This window comes from Artemia sp. Qi Xiang Cuo, chromosome 7 (assembly GCF_049724085.1).
Source record: "Artemia sp. Qi Xiang Cuo chromosome 7, ASM4972408v1, whole genome shotgun sequence".
Taxonomy (NCBI): domain Eukaryota; kingdom Metazoa; phylum Arthropoda; class Branchiopoda; order Anostraca; family Artemiidae; genus Artemia; species Artemia sp. Qi Xiang Cuo.
In genome coordinates, this window is record NC_142800.1 from 60,744,854 (window position 1) to 60,762,640 (window position 17,787).

The 17,787-nt window shown below is 31.1% G+C and overlaps 1 protein-coding gene across 1 annotated transcript in view; it reads right to left on the reverse strand.

Moving 5' to 3' along the window:
* Nucleotides 1–733: 733 nt before the first annotated feature.
* Nucleotides 734–17,787, reverse strand: part of LOC148950524 (adenosine receptor A2b-like) — a 21,473-nt gene continuing 4,419 nt past the window's right edge. The window contains exons 2-3 of the mRNA XM_089091886.1: nucleotides 4,653–4,704; nucleotides 734–1,948 (exon numbers count right to left, since the gene is read on the reverse strand). Coding sequence (XP_088948012.1) covers nucleotides 734–1,948; nucleotides 4,653–4,704 — 1,267 coding nt within the window. The remainder of the gene's footprint in view (nucleotides 1,949–4,652; nucleotides 4,705–17,787) is intronic.

Below are 17,787 nucleotides of genomic sequence, written 5' to 3' on the forward strand. Positions count from 1 at the left end.
ATGAACACTTCTTATTCCAATTACAAATAGAAAATATATTCTTAGCACTATCTGAATAATTGCAATCTCCCCGAAAAAATCTTGAGTATGTGCCTTCCTTAGTGATAAATGATATCGTCAATTATTTTGGTAACAATATCATTTTAACATTTCAAATGGTAATTTATCATTGCCAGTATTTCAATTTTTATTTGTGCATTCTACAATCAGCATATTATGTGGTACTTGTCATTGCAGTTATGACAAAGCTGTGATATATTTCTGCAAGATTACAAGCGCTGAGTGATTAATGTTTTGAAGGTCTTAATAAATTTCAACTATTTTCTTATGAAAAACAAAATATTTAAAGTGATGTTAAATGCTGACGGTAATTACTATCATACAAAACTTAATTATAGACCGAAATATTGATTGCTCATGGAGTTGCCGCGTCATATTCCAGGGTTTCTTGTTGAAAAGCCTTAAAGAAAATTTTTCAAGATTTTAGCCAAAGGCTCATCAAGTTAAATTTACCATGCGAATAAAAGTAATAAGGCTGAAAGGTCATTACGACGGTAAAACCATTTTCAGATTCATGAAACTTTTCAAGGTATCACAATATCTGCTAAATCCTCTTTAAATTTTTCTCTTCTTCTTTATGTTTCCTTATCCGTGTTTTACTTTGTTAGCTAATAATTGGTTTCACTTCAGTCTTTTTGTCAAAGTTAAAGGCTTTATCCCTAGGAACGCTTTCTCAAACAAAAGTGTGTCTTGAAGTTTCAATGCGGTCACCATAACAAATTGATTTGATGTTTACTTTTCCGTCGAGAGTTAACTGAACTTGGAATAACGGATCATGATCGTTTGCTGCATCATTTTGTTCTGGTATATAGAGTCCCAAAGTTCCTAGCTCCATGTCTGTTTGTTTTAGCTTTTTTCGAACGTGTGGGCTATGGCTAATAGTGTCACTATTTCCAAGAAAGCTATACTCATGTTGTAGGCTGTGTCCAAAAACTAATGCATTCTCACCATATTTCTGACACCCCAGTTTCAATAGAAAAGGTGCAATTAATTTAGCCACTGTCATCCGCACTTCCACTTGTCTAAAGGCATAAACCCAGGGATTAGTAGCACTCGATGAGATAAGCAAGAGTCCTAAATACAGCCGTAACCACTTGTCGCTATCTTGATATATACTTAGCCCAATTAGTAACTCGTATATTTGATAAGGTAACCACAGTCCAAGACATGACAACACTGTTGTTGCTAGGCTAATCGAGTACTTGGAGAGACGATTTCCATGAGAAGGACGAGTGACTGCCAGCTCTAAGCTTGAGATTGCTTGAGCATGGGTTTTCGCCACACAGTATATGTACAAGCAGCAGAAAACCAGAACTGCTGATCCGGGAAGATATACAAGAAGTATGAGTACTATTTGCAAGTTTTGTGGTATCAACTGTGACGAACAGATATCAGTTTTTCCTCCCCGTAGTACAACTGGCGAAAAAGATGCGACAAAACTAAATATCCACGTCAATACTACATACCTTCCTGCATATTTATAAGTAAGTAAATTATTATATTTTAAAGGCTGCGCTAATGCAGTAAACCGATCTATTGCAATCGCTACCATCGCAAAAACACTAGCTAAGCATAAGTTCATAATGATGGAGTACGGTAAGATACACAACACATAATTAAAATTGCTGGTTATATGAGAGGCTCTTAGTTCTGATGTCAAGGTGAATGGTAAAACTATTCCTGTTCCCAAATCTGAGAAAGCTAAGGACGCGATGAATAAATTGCTTGGTGTTTTCAAGCGATGATTTCGAAACATGGCAAATAGCACAAAAAGATTGAACACGATTGCACATGGAGTAATTACAACTGTTATCATGATTGTCAAGGTAATTAGAATTATATGCGGCTCATCAAGATTGACCAGTGATGTATCTGTAATGTTTTCCATCTGAAAAAAAAGAAAAAAAATTAATAATAAAAAATATCACCTAGGAGACAATTAATTGGTATTTCTTTAATCAGCAACACATGTTATTTTGATCATGAAGCTATCAGAGAATAAAAGAATGCATTTACCAAAAATGTTACTTTTTCAAGAAGGCTAGGAAATATAATAATTATACCATTAAAAGCACCATTGCTGAAACCCCTTAACTGAAAGTTTACGATCGCATTAATAAAAGCAACCCAGTATAAAACGAACTGCGGCCCATACTAATCAAAATTTTGAAGCGTGCTTTCGAAGAAACCACGGAATAAAATGAACTGAATGAAAAAAAAGAACTGAAAAAAAATTCCAATTGATGCTAATTCGGAAATAGTAATTATAATACAAGTTTGCTAAAACAACAACTTTTAATTATGAAATCAAACTTTTAAGAATTTGAAAATCTCTATATCCAGCCTAAAATGTTGTGACATCAAATCGAAATTTAAAGTCACCATTATCGTAAACCCACTGGCTACAGCTCAACTTGTAAACCACAAGGTCAAACCCGTTGAACTTACAAAACGAAGACTATACGTATTTTATGGTATTTCTGCAGTGTGGCACTGACATGTCGTTTTTTCCTCCATAAATATAAAGATACGGCTAAGGACTCAATTCTTTTGTTACCCTTTTGCAAATATCTTCAAGGACGGCCTAGCTTAGTGAGCTATGCTGAATTTTTTCAGCTAACACTTCATTCCCCGGGCTAACAAAAAGAAAAGTGTATTGATCCTGACTCTCAAAACAAAGGTCGGCTTATAATTCTTAATTTGGTTCTTGAAACTATATTCCCTGAAGAAGCTCTCTATTACAAAAAGTGATATCCAAGCTTATTACTCACGTTGGACTGTTGCCAACTGGTTTAAAATTTTTCTTCAATTCCATTATTGACCAAATGTTGAAGCTATAGACCTCGCCAACATTTGTTGAGGAGGGATGTCGTATTTAAGAGATGGACTGGGCGTTGTGCATCCTTTAAGTGCTTCTTGAGCTAGTACTTAAAATTAAAACACAAAACTTACGCATAAAAAACGATAATACTTTACTCTTATCTGGTGAAGATATCATATAGCACTGTTTAAAGTAAAAAAAAAATCCTATATTTGTTGGTGTTTTCAATAAAGCATGGTTTTGAATAGCCCGACAAATTTTGGGAAACATCATCAGTCAGTTTATTTGCGCTAGCTCTATAGATAACAATTGTGTAGACTTCGAAGCAATAAATTTTGTTTATTTTACGCTTCAATTTTTCTCCTTACTTCCATTAGAGATGCATTGCTTTTGGAATTAATGGCAAAATAAATTGATTGATCAACTGACCATTTGTTAGAGTGTCGTTAGTTCACTAATTTTATTTTTTTTTTTGGGGGGGGGGGGTATTTTTCAAATATAGTGGGCAAATTTGTCATTTTTCTCAACCAAAGTACAGCATTTTCAATGAGAAAACCAGTAGACTAGCTCATAGCGATTTGCCAACGCCCCCGTACAAACAGGTTCTTCTATTAGGTAAACAGGTCATTACACTCTTTCAAGGAATATACATGTTTTTTTTATTATGACATCGATTTTTTTTGTGTCAGTCGATTAGAGAAAGTTGGCGGTTTGTTCTGGTTTGGTTTGCTATTGCGAGAGGACTCAAGCGATTTCTTTCTTTTTTTTTATTATGACATCGATTTTTTGTGTGTCAGTCGATTAGAGAAAGTTTGCGGTTTGTTCTGGTTTGGTTTGCTATTGAGAGAGGACTCAAGCGATTTCTTTCTTACAGGGTTTCAGTTATACAGGGGTTCAGTTACATGGGGTTGGTGGTTGTTATAATACACAAGTTCTATTTGAACAGTGTTGTGAGATCCCCTACCACACCCCCAAAGGACTCCGATCCCCCCATCCCATGGATTAGCGAAGTTACTCTGTGGTCGTTATAATACACAAGCTTTAGTTTACGACATTTGGGGACTTGAGTTGCACGAGAGTTCAGTTACATACGGATTCAGTTACACGGGGGGTTTAGTTAAATCTTCGTCTGAAAAAATAGGAGTTCACACTTAAAAAAGTTCTATTAAGAGCTATTTTTATGGAAATGGTTCATTTTTGAACCAAAACTATGCTTTTCTGACTGAAGATACACATTTGAATCAGAAAAGGTGAAAATTTACACATCTAAAACAGAAAAGTGTGTTTTGACTATATTTTCTATAATTTAGTCTGAAAAATAGGACTTCACACTTAAAAAGTTCTATTATGAGCTTTTTTATGGAAATGATTCATTTTTTTGAACCGAAACTATGCTTTTGTGACTGAAGATATACATTATAATCAGAGAAATTGTTTAAAAATACACTAAAAGATGGTTCACGTGAAGCTATTGTAGTTTTCTATTAAAAATAAATGATTTTTTCAAAATCAAAGAAAATGGCCCCATCTTTAACAAATATAGCCTTAGCTAGTTAAAAATGCGCATAAATTCTTGATTTTCAATCTAACTTAACTAGTAGGAATAGGACTTCATTCAAACAAGTAAATCGGCTTTATTTAAAGTATATTAATTGCACAAAAAAGACTATTATTTTTCATTGTTTTTCCTTCCAGGTGCTAAGGTCTCCATCTCGCTTTCAGTTAGTTTTTTTCTAAGTATACGATATTAACGATTATGCCATCTCCATACTTCATAGTAGCCATCATGAGTTATATAATGATCATCATCCAATTTAGGCTCCCTATATAAAAAAAAAAAAAAAAACAATTCAAAATAGAACTAGATCTTAACTAACAATTGTTAGTGGTAGTGTTACAATTGTTACCATGTAGAACTACAGAATGATTTAAAACTGTATTAAAAGTTCAGAAACACATCTATACTATTTGCTAACAAACAGGGGTTCAGTTACATGGGGTCGGTGGTTGTTATAATACAAAAGTTCTATTTGAATAGTGTTGTGAGATCCCCTACCACACCCCCAAAGGACTCCGACCCAAAGGACTTTGTAGTTTTCTATAAAAAATAAATGATTTTTCAAAATCAAAGACACGAGGGTTTAGTTAAATTTTCGTCTGAAAAAATAGGAGTTCACACTTAAAAAAGTTCTATTAAGAGCTATTTTTATGGAAATGATTCATTTTTGAACTAAAACTATGCTTTTCCGACTGAACATACACATTTGAATCAGAAAAGGTGAAAATGTACACATCTAAAACAGAAAAGTGTGTTTTGACTATATTTTCTATAATTTAGTCTGAAAAATAGGACTTCACACTTAAAAAGTTCTATTAAGAGCTTTTTTTTCCGCTTTTATTTCAGCCAATTGTGTTTAACAAAAAAAATAATGGAATTATTTACTGATCTTCAGTTGTTGTGATTTTAAAAGTTCTGCTTTTGTTTCAGCCAATCGTGTATCCTCCCCAAAAAATACTTTTCGGACAATCAACTTCATACTAACAATAATTTTTTTTTTTAAATGAAGTGGAAAATTTTGATATTATTTTTTGAAAATAGAATTGATCAATAACTTATTTCATTTTCATTAAGAAAATTCAGAATCAAAGTTGAACTTTTCTTCTTCCAGGAACATATTTGGAACAGAACTTTAAATTTTTTCATCTCTTTGAGAAAAATCTGAATTGAAGTGGAAAATTTTATATTATTTTTGGAAAATAGAATTGATCAATAACTTATTTCATTTTCATTGAGAAAATTCAGAATCGAAGTTGAACTTTTTAGTCTTCGCGATTTTTGTATTAACCAGGAGTTTTGTAACAGCAAGCGAGCAAGCTATTAATTGGTTTTTAGAGTTTTGGTTACTATTGAGCCGTGTCGACCCTTACTTACAGTTCGTTACCACGAACACAATAAATTGTTTCAGCCAATCGTGTATCTCCCACGAAAAAATACTTGTCAGACAATCAACGTCATACTAACCAGATTTTTTTTTTTAACTGAAGTGGAAAATTTTGATATTATTTTGGGAAAATATAATTGATCAATAACTTATTTCATTTTAATTCAGAAAATTCAGAATCGAAGTTGAACTTTTCTTCTTCCGGGAAAATATTTGGAACAGAACTTTAAATTTTTTCATCTCTTTGAGAAAAATCTGAATTGAAGTGGAAAATTTTATATTATTTTAGGAAAATAGAATTGATCAATAACTTATTTCATTTTCATTGAGAAAATTCAGAATCGAAGTTGAACTTTTTAGTCTTCGCGATTTTTGTATTAACCAGGAGTTCTGTAACAGCAAGCGAGCAAGCTATTAATTGGTTTTTAGAGTTTCGGTTACTATTGAGCCGTGTCGATCCTTACTTACAGTTCGTTACCACGAACACAATAAATTGTTTCAGCCAATCGTGTATCTCCCCCAAAAAATACTTTTCAGACAATCAACTTCAGACTAACCAGAATTTTTTTTTAACTGAAGTGGAAAATTTTGATATTATTTTGGGAAAATAGAATTGATCAATAACTTATTTCATTTTTCATTCAGAAAATTCAGAATCGAAGTTGAACTTTTCTTCTTCCAGGAAAATATTTGGAACAGAACTTTAAATTTTTTCATCTCTTTGAGAAAAATTTGAATTGAAGTGGAAAATTTTATATTATTTTAGGAAAATAGAATTGATCAATAACTTTTTTCATTTTCATTGAGAAAATTCAGAATCGAAGTTGAACTTTTTAGTCTTCGCGATTTTTGTATTAACCAGGAGTTTTGTAACAGCAAGCGAGCAAGATATTAATTGGTTTTTAGAGTTTTGGTTACTATTGAGCCGTGTCGATCCTTATTCACAGTTCGTTACCACGAACACAATAAAAAAATAAATAAACAGGCATTATACCCACAAGCATATGCGAGTCAAATTTTATCTTACGTATCTGATAAAATACAAATCAAAATTAAATTGCATTTACTACTTTTCGTTTAAACTAATGTGGTTTCAATAAAAAATTTGAAATTATCTCGTTTAAACTATTGAAATTTCTATAAATTTAAGTTAAAAAGCTGCTCACCAAGTTTAGCGAAATAAAAACGTCTATTTGCAGCATTCCCCTTCATCTTCCAAATTGTAAGAAGGAACTGAATGTATATCATCCCATTCTTAAGGTATTTTATACCTTATATCTTAGAAATTAAGTCTCTCTCTTCTTATCAGATTCAAACGCTTAATACCCACAAGCATATGCGGGTCAAATTTCATCTTAAAGTGCCAACGTATCTGATAGAATAATTTAAGTCTTATGATCAATTTCATAAAACCTATAATTTTCACCTTTTTCTCCATTAAGCATCAATTACTTCAAGAAATTAATTCCACATTTTTGCAGATAGGAGCTTGAAACTTCCGAAGTAGGGATTATTGGTTTTTAGAGTTTCGGTAACTATTGAGTCGTGTCGCTCCTTACTTACAGTTCGTTAGCACAAACACAAAAATGTTATCACTCTTAACATTTAAATTGCAGTGATTTTTGCAAGTGCGTTTAGGTGTTAAATTCCAATTAATAGGCACGTAACGTATCTAAAACAGAAAAGTGTGTTTTGACTATATTTTCTATAATTTAGTCTGAAAAAAAGGACTGTTCCAAGCCATTCATACTATACCTTAAATGAATTCAAATATTTTCTTGATAAAACATAGTCATGATCACATCAGATGTTTTTTTAGTGAATTTAGCTTTTAATTGTATTTTTTTTTTCAGTTTTTTTTTTTTGCAATAAATTAATAATATAAATTAATTTCTATAATATTTTTTATTAATAAAGAATTTTTGTGTTTTTTTTTTGCAATACAATAATAATATAACATAAATTCATTAAGATATTTTATTAATAAAGCATATTTTTGATCACAGTAAAAAAAAATAAAGAGTTTTTTACTTAATTAGAATTTTGTCATAATTTCTTGAAAGAAATGTCTTTGTTTATCCAGCTGATGAATTCAAGAAAGAATTTGCTACTTACTTACAATTTTTTCATAATTTCTTTAATGAAAATTTCTGTATTGTGTATCCCAGAGGTGACTTCAAGAAAGAATTTATTACTTACAAATTAGCAAAAATAACATCAAATAATCTACCAATCGTGAAACTGTCACAAATCTGCATCGATAAATAAATGAAACCCCCTCCCCACATTATAGTCGATATGCAATTACAGATAACCAAACGTGACATTACTTCTTTTTTGCAATTGGGAAGCCTAAAATATAGTTATTAATAATTTTAAGTCAATTAGCTTCTCAGAATTTGAAATTGATTGCAAATTCGTCCTCTTCGGGGTAAAGTCGTAGTTCGGTGCTAAAATGGCAGAAAACAAGACTTTCCCCATGGCCCAATCTTTATGGTCACTTAAAAATTTGCACTTTACTGAAAAAATACAAATCAAAACGCTTTCTGAGTCTCATTACAAAAATGACTGGGTCTAATTACAAAAAATGACCTTCCTTGCAAAAAAATAAGTTATTCCAACAAAAGGTTTTTCTTTCTTAGTTCGAAAAAAAAAAAAAAACACTTTTTACACAAAAAGATTTTTTAAAATAAAAGTAAATAAATTCATTAAACAAAAAATTATCAAAAAAAAAATAAAATATATTTGTGATCACAGTAAAAAAAAATAAAGAGTTTGTTACTTAATTAGAATTTTTTCATAATTTCTTGAACGAAATGTCTTTGTTTATCCAGCAGATGAATTCAAGAAAGAATTTGCTACTTACTTACAATTTTTTCATCATTTCTTTAATGAAAATTTCTGTATTGTGTATCCCAGAGGTGACTTCAAGAAAGAATTTATTACTTACAATTTAGCAAAAATAACATCAAATAATCTACCAATCGTGAAACTGTCACAAATCCGCATCGATAAATAAATGAAACCCCCTCCCCCACATTATAGTTGATATGCAATTACAGATAACCAAACGAGACATTACTTCTTTTTGCAATTGGGAAGCCTAAAATATAGTTATTAATAATTTTAAGTCAATTAGCTTCTCAGAATTTGAAATTGATTGCAAATTCGTCCTCTTCGGGGTAAAGTCGTAGTTCGGTGCTAAAATGGCAGAAAACAAGACTTTCCCCATGGCCCAATCTTAATGGTCACTTAAAAATTTGCACTTTACTGAAAAAATACAAATCAAAACGCTTTCTGAGTCTCATTACAAAAATGACTGGGTCTCATTACAAAAAATGACCTTCCTTGCAAAAACATAAGTTATTCCTACAAAAGGATTTTCGTTCTTAGTTCGAAAAAAAAAAAAACACTTTTTCCACAAAATAATTTTTTAAAAGAAAAGTAAAGAACTTCATTAAACAAAAAATTAGCAAAAATAAAATCAAATAATCTACCAATCGTTAAACTGTCACAAATCCGCATCGATAAATAAATGAAACCAAAAATGAACATAAATTTTTTTTTTTTAGGGGGAGGGAGGGATTTTTCAGGGGAGAGGGGGCTATATTTACCGGAATTATTTATAAAACTATAATACAATAAATTAAAAAAACTTTCACAAATCCGCATCGATAAATAAATTAAACCCAAAATGAACATACATTTTTTTTTTTGAAGGATGTGGGTGGGATTTTTCCGTGGAGATGGGGCTAGATTTACTGGCATTATTTATAAAAAGATAATACAATAAATTAAAAAAAACTTTAACAAAACCGCTACTATAAATAAATGAAACCCAAAATGAACATAAATTTTTTTTTTTTTTTTTTGAAGGGGGAGGGAGGGATTTTTCCTTGGAGATGGGGCTAGATTTAATGGCATTATTTATAAAAAGATAATAAAATAAATTAAAAAAAGTTTTTTAAACTGAAAGTAAGGAGAAAAATTAAAAAACTTAAAACGAAGAGAATTATAACGTATAAGAAGGAGGGAGGGGGGTCTACAGGCTCAAGTATGTCCCGGGAAGGTAGGGCTAGATTTACTGGCATAATTTAGAAAACGATAATACAATAAATTAAAAAAGTTTTTTCAACTAAAAGTAAGGAGCAAAATTAAAAAACTTAAAACGAAGAGAATTATTACGTATACGAAGGAGGGAGGGGGTCTACAGGCTAAAGTATGTCCCGGGAAGGTATTTTGAAGTACCTACCTCCAGTCCTTCTCCAAATTCTTTTAACAAAATCTAAGTGTTAGAGTGATAATATTCTTAATGGCTTGTTAGCTCAGTTGGTTAGAACGTCATGCTAATAACGCGAAGGTCGAGGGTTCGACCCCCTCACGAGCCATAGTTTTGACTTTCGTATGGTAACTCCATAATTTATTTTAGGGATATATTTTATATCAACATGCAAAGTCGACATAGCTTTATTTCATTTTTTAAGGTTCATTTAGACGAGGGTACGTGCGCGCACGTAACCTCGTCTAAATGAACCTTAAAAAATGAAATAAAGCTAGGTCGACTTTACATGTTGATATAAAATATATCCGTAAAATAACTTATGGAGTTACCATACGAAAGTCAAAACTATGGGTCGTGAGGGGGTCGAACCCTCGACCTTCGCGTTATTAGCATGACGCTCTAACCAACTGAGCTAACAAGCCATTAAGAATATTATCACTCTAACACTTAGATTTTGTTAAAAGAATTTGGAGAAGGACTGGAGGTAGGTACTTCAAAATACCTTCCTGGGACATACTTTAGCCTGTAGACCCCCCTCCCTCCTTCGTATACGTAATAATTCTCTTCGTTTTAAGTTTTTTAATTTTGCTCCTTACTTTCAGTTGAAAAAACTTTTTTTAATTTATTGTATTATCGTTTTCTAAATAATGCCAGTAAATCTAGCCCTACCGTCCCGGGACATACTTTAGCCTGTAGACCCCCCTCCCTCCTTCGTATACGTAATAATTCTCTTCGTTTTAAGTTTTTTAATTTTGCTCCTTACTTTCAGTTGAAAAAACTTTTTTTAATTTATTGTATTATCGTTTTCTAAATAATGCCAGTAAATCTAGCCCCATCTCCACGGAAAATTCCCTCCCTCCCCCTTCAAAAAAAAAAAAAAAAAAATTTATGTTAATTTTGGGTTTCATTTATTTATCGATGCGGATTTGTTAAATTTTTTTTAATTTATTGTATTATCGTTTTATAAATAATGCCAGTAAATCTAGCCCCATCTCCACGGAAAAATCCCTCCCTCCTCCTTCAAAAAAAAAAATGTATGTTCATTTTGGGTTTCATTTATTTATCGATGCGGATTTTTGAAAGTTTTTTTAATTTATTTTATTATAGTTTTCTAAATAATGCCAGTAAATCTAGCCCCATCTCCACGGAAAAATCCCTCCCTCCCCCTTCAAAAAAAAATGTATGTTCATTTTGGGTTTCATTTATTTATCGATGTGGATTTGTGACAGTTTCACGATTGGTAGATTATTTGATGTTATTTTTGCTAATTTTTTGTTTAATGGAGTTCTTTACTTTTCTTTGAAAAACTTATTTTGTGGAAAAATTGTTTTTTTTTTTTCGAACTAAGAACGAAAATCCTTTTGTAGGAATAACTTATGTTTTTGCAAGGAAGGTCATTTTTTGTAATGAGACCCAGTCATTTTTGTAATGAGACTCAGAAAGCGTTTTGATTTGTATTTTTTCAGTAAAGTGCAAATTTTTAAGTGACCATTAAGATTGGGCCATGGGGGAAGTCTTGTTTTCTGCCATTTTAGCACCGAACTACGACTTTACCCCGAAGAGGACGAATTTGCAATCAATTTCAAATTCTGAGAAGCTAATTGACTTAAAATTATTAATAACTATATTTTAGGCTTCCCAATTGCAAAAAGAAGTAATGTATCGTTTGGTTATCTGTAATTGCATATCAACTATAATGTGGGGGAGGGGGTTTCATTTATTTATCGATGCGGATTTGTGACAGTTTCACGATTGGTAGATTATTTGATGTTATTTTTGCTAAATTGTAAGTAATAAATTCTTTCTTGAAGTCACCTCTGGGGATACACAATACAGAAATTTTCATTAAATAAATTATGAAAAAATTGTAAGTAAGTGGCAAATTCTTTCTTGAATTCATCTGCTGGATAAACAAAGACATTTCGTTCAAAAAATTATGACAAAATTCTAAGTATGTAACAAACTCTTTATTGTTTGTTACTGTGATCACAACTATATTTGATTTTTTTTTTGCTAATTTTTTGTTTAATGAATTTATTTACTTTTCTTTTAAAAAATCTTTTTGTGTAAAAAGTGTTTTTTTTTTTTTTCGAAATAAGAAATAAAATCCGTTTTTGGGAATAAATTATTTTTTTTCAAGGAAGGTCATTTTTTTTAATTATACCCAGTCATTTTTGTAATGAGACTCAGAAAGCGTTTTGATTTGTATTTTTTCAGTAAAGTGAAAATTTTTAAGTGACCATAAAGATTGGGCCATGGGGAAAGTCTTGTTTTCTGCCATTTTAGCACCAAACTACGACTTTACCCCGAAGAGGACGAATTTGCAATCAATTTCAAATTCTGAGAAGCTAATTGACTTAAAATTATTAATAACTATATTTTAGGCTTCCCAATTGCAAAAAAGAAGTAATGTCACGTTTGGTTATCTGTAATTGCATATCGACTATAATGTGGGGGCGGGGGGTTTCATTTATTTATCGATGCAGATTTGTGACAGTTTCACGATTGGTAGATTATTTGATGTTATTTTTGCTAATTTGTAAGTAATAAATTCTTTCTTGAAGTCACCTCTGGGATACACAATACAGAAATTTTCATTAAAGAAATTATGAAAAAATTGTAAGTAAGTAGCAAATTCTTTCTTGAATTCATCTGCTGGATAAACAAAGACATTTCGTTCAAGAAATTATGACAAAATTCTAAGTAAGTAACAAACTCTTTATTGTTTGTTACTGTGATCACAACTATGATTGATTAAGAAAATATCTGAATGCATTTAAGGTATAGTATGAATGGCTTTCAAAAAAAAAAAACACAACTATGCTTTATTAAGAAAATATCTGAATTCATTTAAGGTATAGTATTAATGGCTTGCAAAAAAAAAACTGAAAATAATACTAGTAGTAACAACTCACTGCACTACAAAAACATCTGTGTGATCACGACTATGTTTGATCAAGAAAATATTTGAATGCATTTAAGGTATAGTATGAATGGCTTGGAACAGTCCTATTTTTCAGACTAAATTATAGAAAATATAGTCAAAACACACTTTTCTGTTTTAGATACGTTACGTGCCTATTAATTGGAATTTAACACCTAAACGCACTTGCGAAAATCACTGAAATTTAAATGTTAAGAGTGATAACATTTTTGTGTTTGTGCTAACGAACTGTAAGTAAGGAGCGACACGACTCAATAGTTACCGAAACTCTAAAAACCAATAACCCTACTTCGGAAGTTTCAAGCTCCTATCTGCAAAAATGTGGAATTAATTTCTTGAAGTAATTGATGCTTAATGGAGAAAAATGTGAAAATTATAGTTTTTATGAAATTGATCATAAGACTTAAATTATTCTATCAGATACGTTGGCACTTTAAGATGAAATTTGACCCGCATATGCTTGTGGGTATTAAGTGCTTGAATCTGATAAGAAGAGAGAGACTTAATTTCTAAGATATAAGGTATAAAATACCTTAAGAATGGGATGATATACATTCAGTTCCTTCTTACAATTTGGAAGATGAAGGGGAATGCTGCAAATAGACGTTTTTATTTCGCTAAACTTGGTGAGCAGCTTTTTAACTTAAATTTATAGAAACTTCAATAGTTTAAACGAGATAATTTCAAATTTTTTATTGAAACCACATTAGTTTAAACGAAAAGTAGAAAATGCAATTTAATTTTGATTTTTATTTTATCAGATACGTAAGATAAAATTTGACTCGCATATGCTTGTGGGTATAATGCCTGTTTATTTATTTTTTTATTGTGTTCGTGGTAACGAACTGTGAATAAGGATCGACACGGCTCAATAGTAACCAAAACTCTAAAAACCAATTAATAGCTTGCTCGCTTGCTGTTACAAAACTCCTGGTTAATACAAAAATCGCGAAGACTAAAAAGTTCAACTTCGATTCTGAATTTTCTCAATGAAAATGAAAAAAGTTATTGATCAATTCTATTTTCCTAAAATAATATAAAATTTTCCACTTCAATTCAAATTTTTCTCAAAGAGATTAAAAAATTTAAAGTTCTGTTCCAAATATTTTCCTGGAAGAAGAAAAGTTCAACTTCGATTCTGAATTTTCTGAATGAAAATGAAATAAGTTATTGATCAATTCTATTTTCCAAAAATAATATCAAAATTTTCCACTTCAGTTAAAAAAAAATTCTGGTTAGTCTGAAGTTGATTGTCTGAAAAGTATTTTTGGGGGAGATACACGATTGGCTGAAACAATTTATTGTGTTCGTGGTAACGAACTGTAAGTAAGGATCGACACGGCTCAATAGTAACCGAAAAACTCTAAAAACCAATTAATAGCTTGCTCGCTTGCTGTTACAGAACTCCTGGTTAATACAAAAATCGCGAAGACTAAAAAGTTCAACTTCGATTCTGAATTTTCTAAATGAAAATGAAATAAGTTATTGATCAATTCTATTTTCCTAAAATAATATAAAATTTTCCACTTCAATTCAGATTTTTCTCAAAGAGATGAAAAAATTTAAAGTTCTGTTCCAAATATTTTCCTGGAAGAAGAAAAGTTCAACTTTGATTCTGAATTTTCTTAATGAAAATGAAATAAGTTATTGATCAATTCTATTTTCCCAAAATAATATCAAAATTTTCCACTTCAATTCAGATTTTTCTCAAAGAGATGAAAAAATTTAAAGTTCTGTTCCAAATATTTTCCCGGAAGAAGAAAAGGTTCAACTTCGATTCTGAATTTTCTGAATGAAAATGAAATAAGTTATTGATCAATTCTATTTTCCCAAAATAATATCAAAATTTTCAACTTCAGTTAAAAAAAAAAATTCTGGTTAGTCTGAAGTTGATTGTCTGAAAAGTATTTTTTGGGGGAGATACACGATTGACTGAAACAATTTATTGTGTTCGTGGTAACGAACTGTAAGTAAGGATCGACACGGCTCAATAGTAACCGAAAAACTCTAAAAACCAATTAATAGCTTGCTCGCTTGCTGTTAAAAAACTCCTGGTTAATACAAAAATCGCGAAGACTAAAAAGTTCTACTTCTATTCTGAATTTTCTCAATGAAAATGAAATAAGTTATTGATCAATTCTATGTTCCTAAAATAATATAAAATTTTCCACTTCAATTCAGATTTTTCTCAAAGAGATGAAAAAATTTAAAGTTCTGTTCCAAAGATTTTCCCTTAATAATAAAAGTTCAACTTTTATTCTTACTTTTATTAATTAAAATTAAATAATTTATTTATAAAGTATATTTTACAAAAATAATCAAGAAAATTTAAAAGTAATTTAAAAAAAAAAAAATTCTTTTTAGTATTTAGTTTATTTTATTAAATTTATTTTTTTGGGGAAGATAAACGATTGGATGTAACAAAAGAAGACATTTTAAAATAACAACAAATGAAGATCAGTAAATAATTCCATTATTTTTTTTGTTAAACACAATTGGCTGAAATAAAAGCGGAAAAAAAAAGCTCTTAATAGAACTTTTTAAGTGTGAAGTCCTATTTTTCAGACTAAATTATAGGAAATATAGTCAAAACACACTTTTCTGTTTTAGATGTGTACATTTTCACCTTTTCTGATTCAAATGTGTATGTTCAGTCAGAAAAGCATAGTTTTAGTTCAAAAATGAATCATTTCCATAAAAATAGCTCTTAATAGAACTTTTTTAAGTGTGAACTCCTATTTTTTCAGACGAAAATTTAACTAAACCCTCGTGTCTTTGATTTTGAAAAATCATTTATTTTTTATAGAAAACTACAAAGTCCTTTGGGTCGGAGTCCTTTGGGGGTGTGGTAGGGGATCTCACAACACTATTCAAATAGAACTTTTGTATTATAACAACCACCGACCCCATGTAACTGAACCCCTGTTTGTTAGCAAATAGTATAGATGTGTTTCTGAACTTTTAATACAGTTTTAAATCATTCTGTAGTTCTACATGGTAACAATTGTAACACTAGCACTAACAATTGTTAGTTAAGATCTAGTTCTATTTTGAATTGTTTTTGTTTTTTTTTTTAGATCGGGAGCCTAAATTGGATGATGATCATTATATAACTCATGATGGCTACTATGAAGTATGGAGATGGCATAATCGTTACTATCGTATACTTAGAAAAAAACTAACTGAAATCGAGATGGAGACCTTAGCACCTGGAAGGAAAAACAATGAAAAATAATAGTCTTTTTTGTGCAATTAATATACTTTAAATAAAGCCGATTTACTTGTTTGAGTGAAGTCCTATTCCTACAAGTTAAGTTAGATTGAAAATCAAGAATTTATGCGCATTTTTAACTAGCTAAGGCTATATTTGTTAAAGATGGGGCCATTTTCTTTGATTTTGAAAATCATTTATTTTTTATAGAAAACTACAATAGCTTCACGGGAATCACCTTTTAGCGTATTTCTAAACAATTTCTCTGATTATAATGTATATCTTCAGTCACAAAAGCATAGTTTCGGTTCAAAAAAATGAACCATTTCCATAAAAAAGCTCATAATAGAACTTTTTAAGTGTGAAGTCCTATTTTTCAGACTAAATTATAGAAAATATAGTCAAAACACACTTTTCTGTTTTAGATGTGTACATTTTCACCTTTTCTGATTCAAATGTGTATCTTCAGTCAGAAAAGCATAGTTTTGGTTCAAAAATGAACCATTTCCATAAAAATAGCTCTTAATAGAACTTTTTTAAGTGTGAACTCCTATTTTTTCAGACGAAGATTTAACTAAACCCCCCGTGTAACTGAATCCTTATGTAACTGAAGTCTCGTGCAACTCAAGTCCCCAACCCTCGTAAACTAAAGCTTGTGTATTAGAACAACCACAGAATAACTTCGCTAATACATGGGATGGGGGGATCGGAGTCCTTTGGGGGTGTGGTAGGGGATCTCACAACACTGTTCAAATAGAACTTGTGTATTATAACAACCACCAACCCCATGTAACTGAACCCCTGTATAACTGAAACCCTGTAAGAAAGAAATCGCTTGAGTCCTCTCGCAATAGCAAACCAAACCAGAACAAACCGCCAACTTTCTCTAATCGACTGACACACAAAAAATCGATGTCATAATAAAAAAAAAGAAAGAAATCGCTTGAGTCCTCTCGCAATAGCAAACCAAACCAGAACAAACCGCCAACTTTCTCTAATCGACTGACACAAAAAAAATCGATGTCATAATAAAAAAAACATGTATATTCCTTGAAAGAGTGTAATTACCTGTTTACCTACTAGAAGAACCTGTTTGTACGGGGGCCTTGGCAAATCGCTACGAGCTAGTCTACTAAAACCCCCCCAACATTTTTTTTGAAAACCATGGGGATGAAGAAATATCTAGGGGCCAGACCCCCTTCCCTCCCCTACCCCTCCAATTGCCGCCACTGCATACTTTTAGTAAAATAGAAGTAAATAGTTAATTTACAAGAAATTGGGAGCAAATCTCTGTTACTGTTTTAACTTTACCCCAGCGCCCATGGACCGAAAATGTAAAGTTATAAGGGCTAACATTTATTGTCGCAAGAAAGTATCAACGGTGACTACACCTTGTATGGAAGGAGATACTGTCATGTCGTCTATTTTATTTATTAGTTTTTAAAGGGTGCCGGAATTCATAAGCGGCTATTTTGACTTTAGATGCCTTTGGATCCCGAAATAAGAAAGCCGTTAACAAAACCTCAG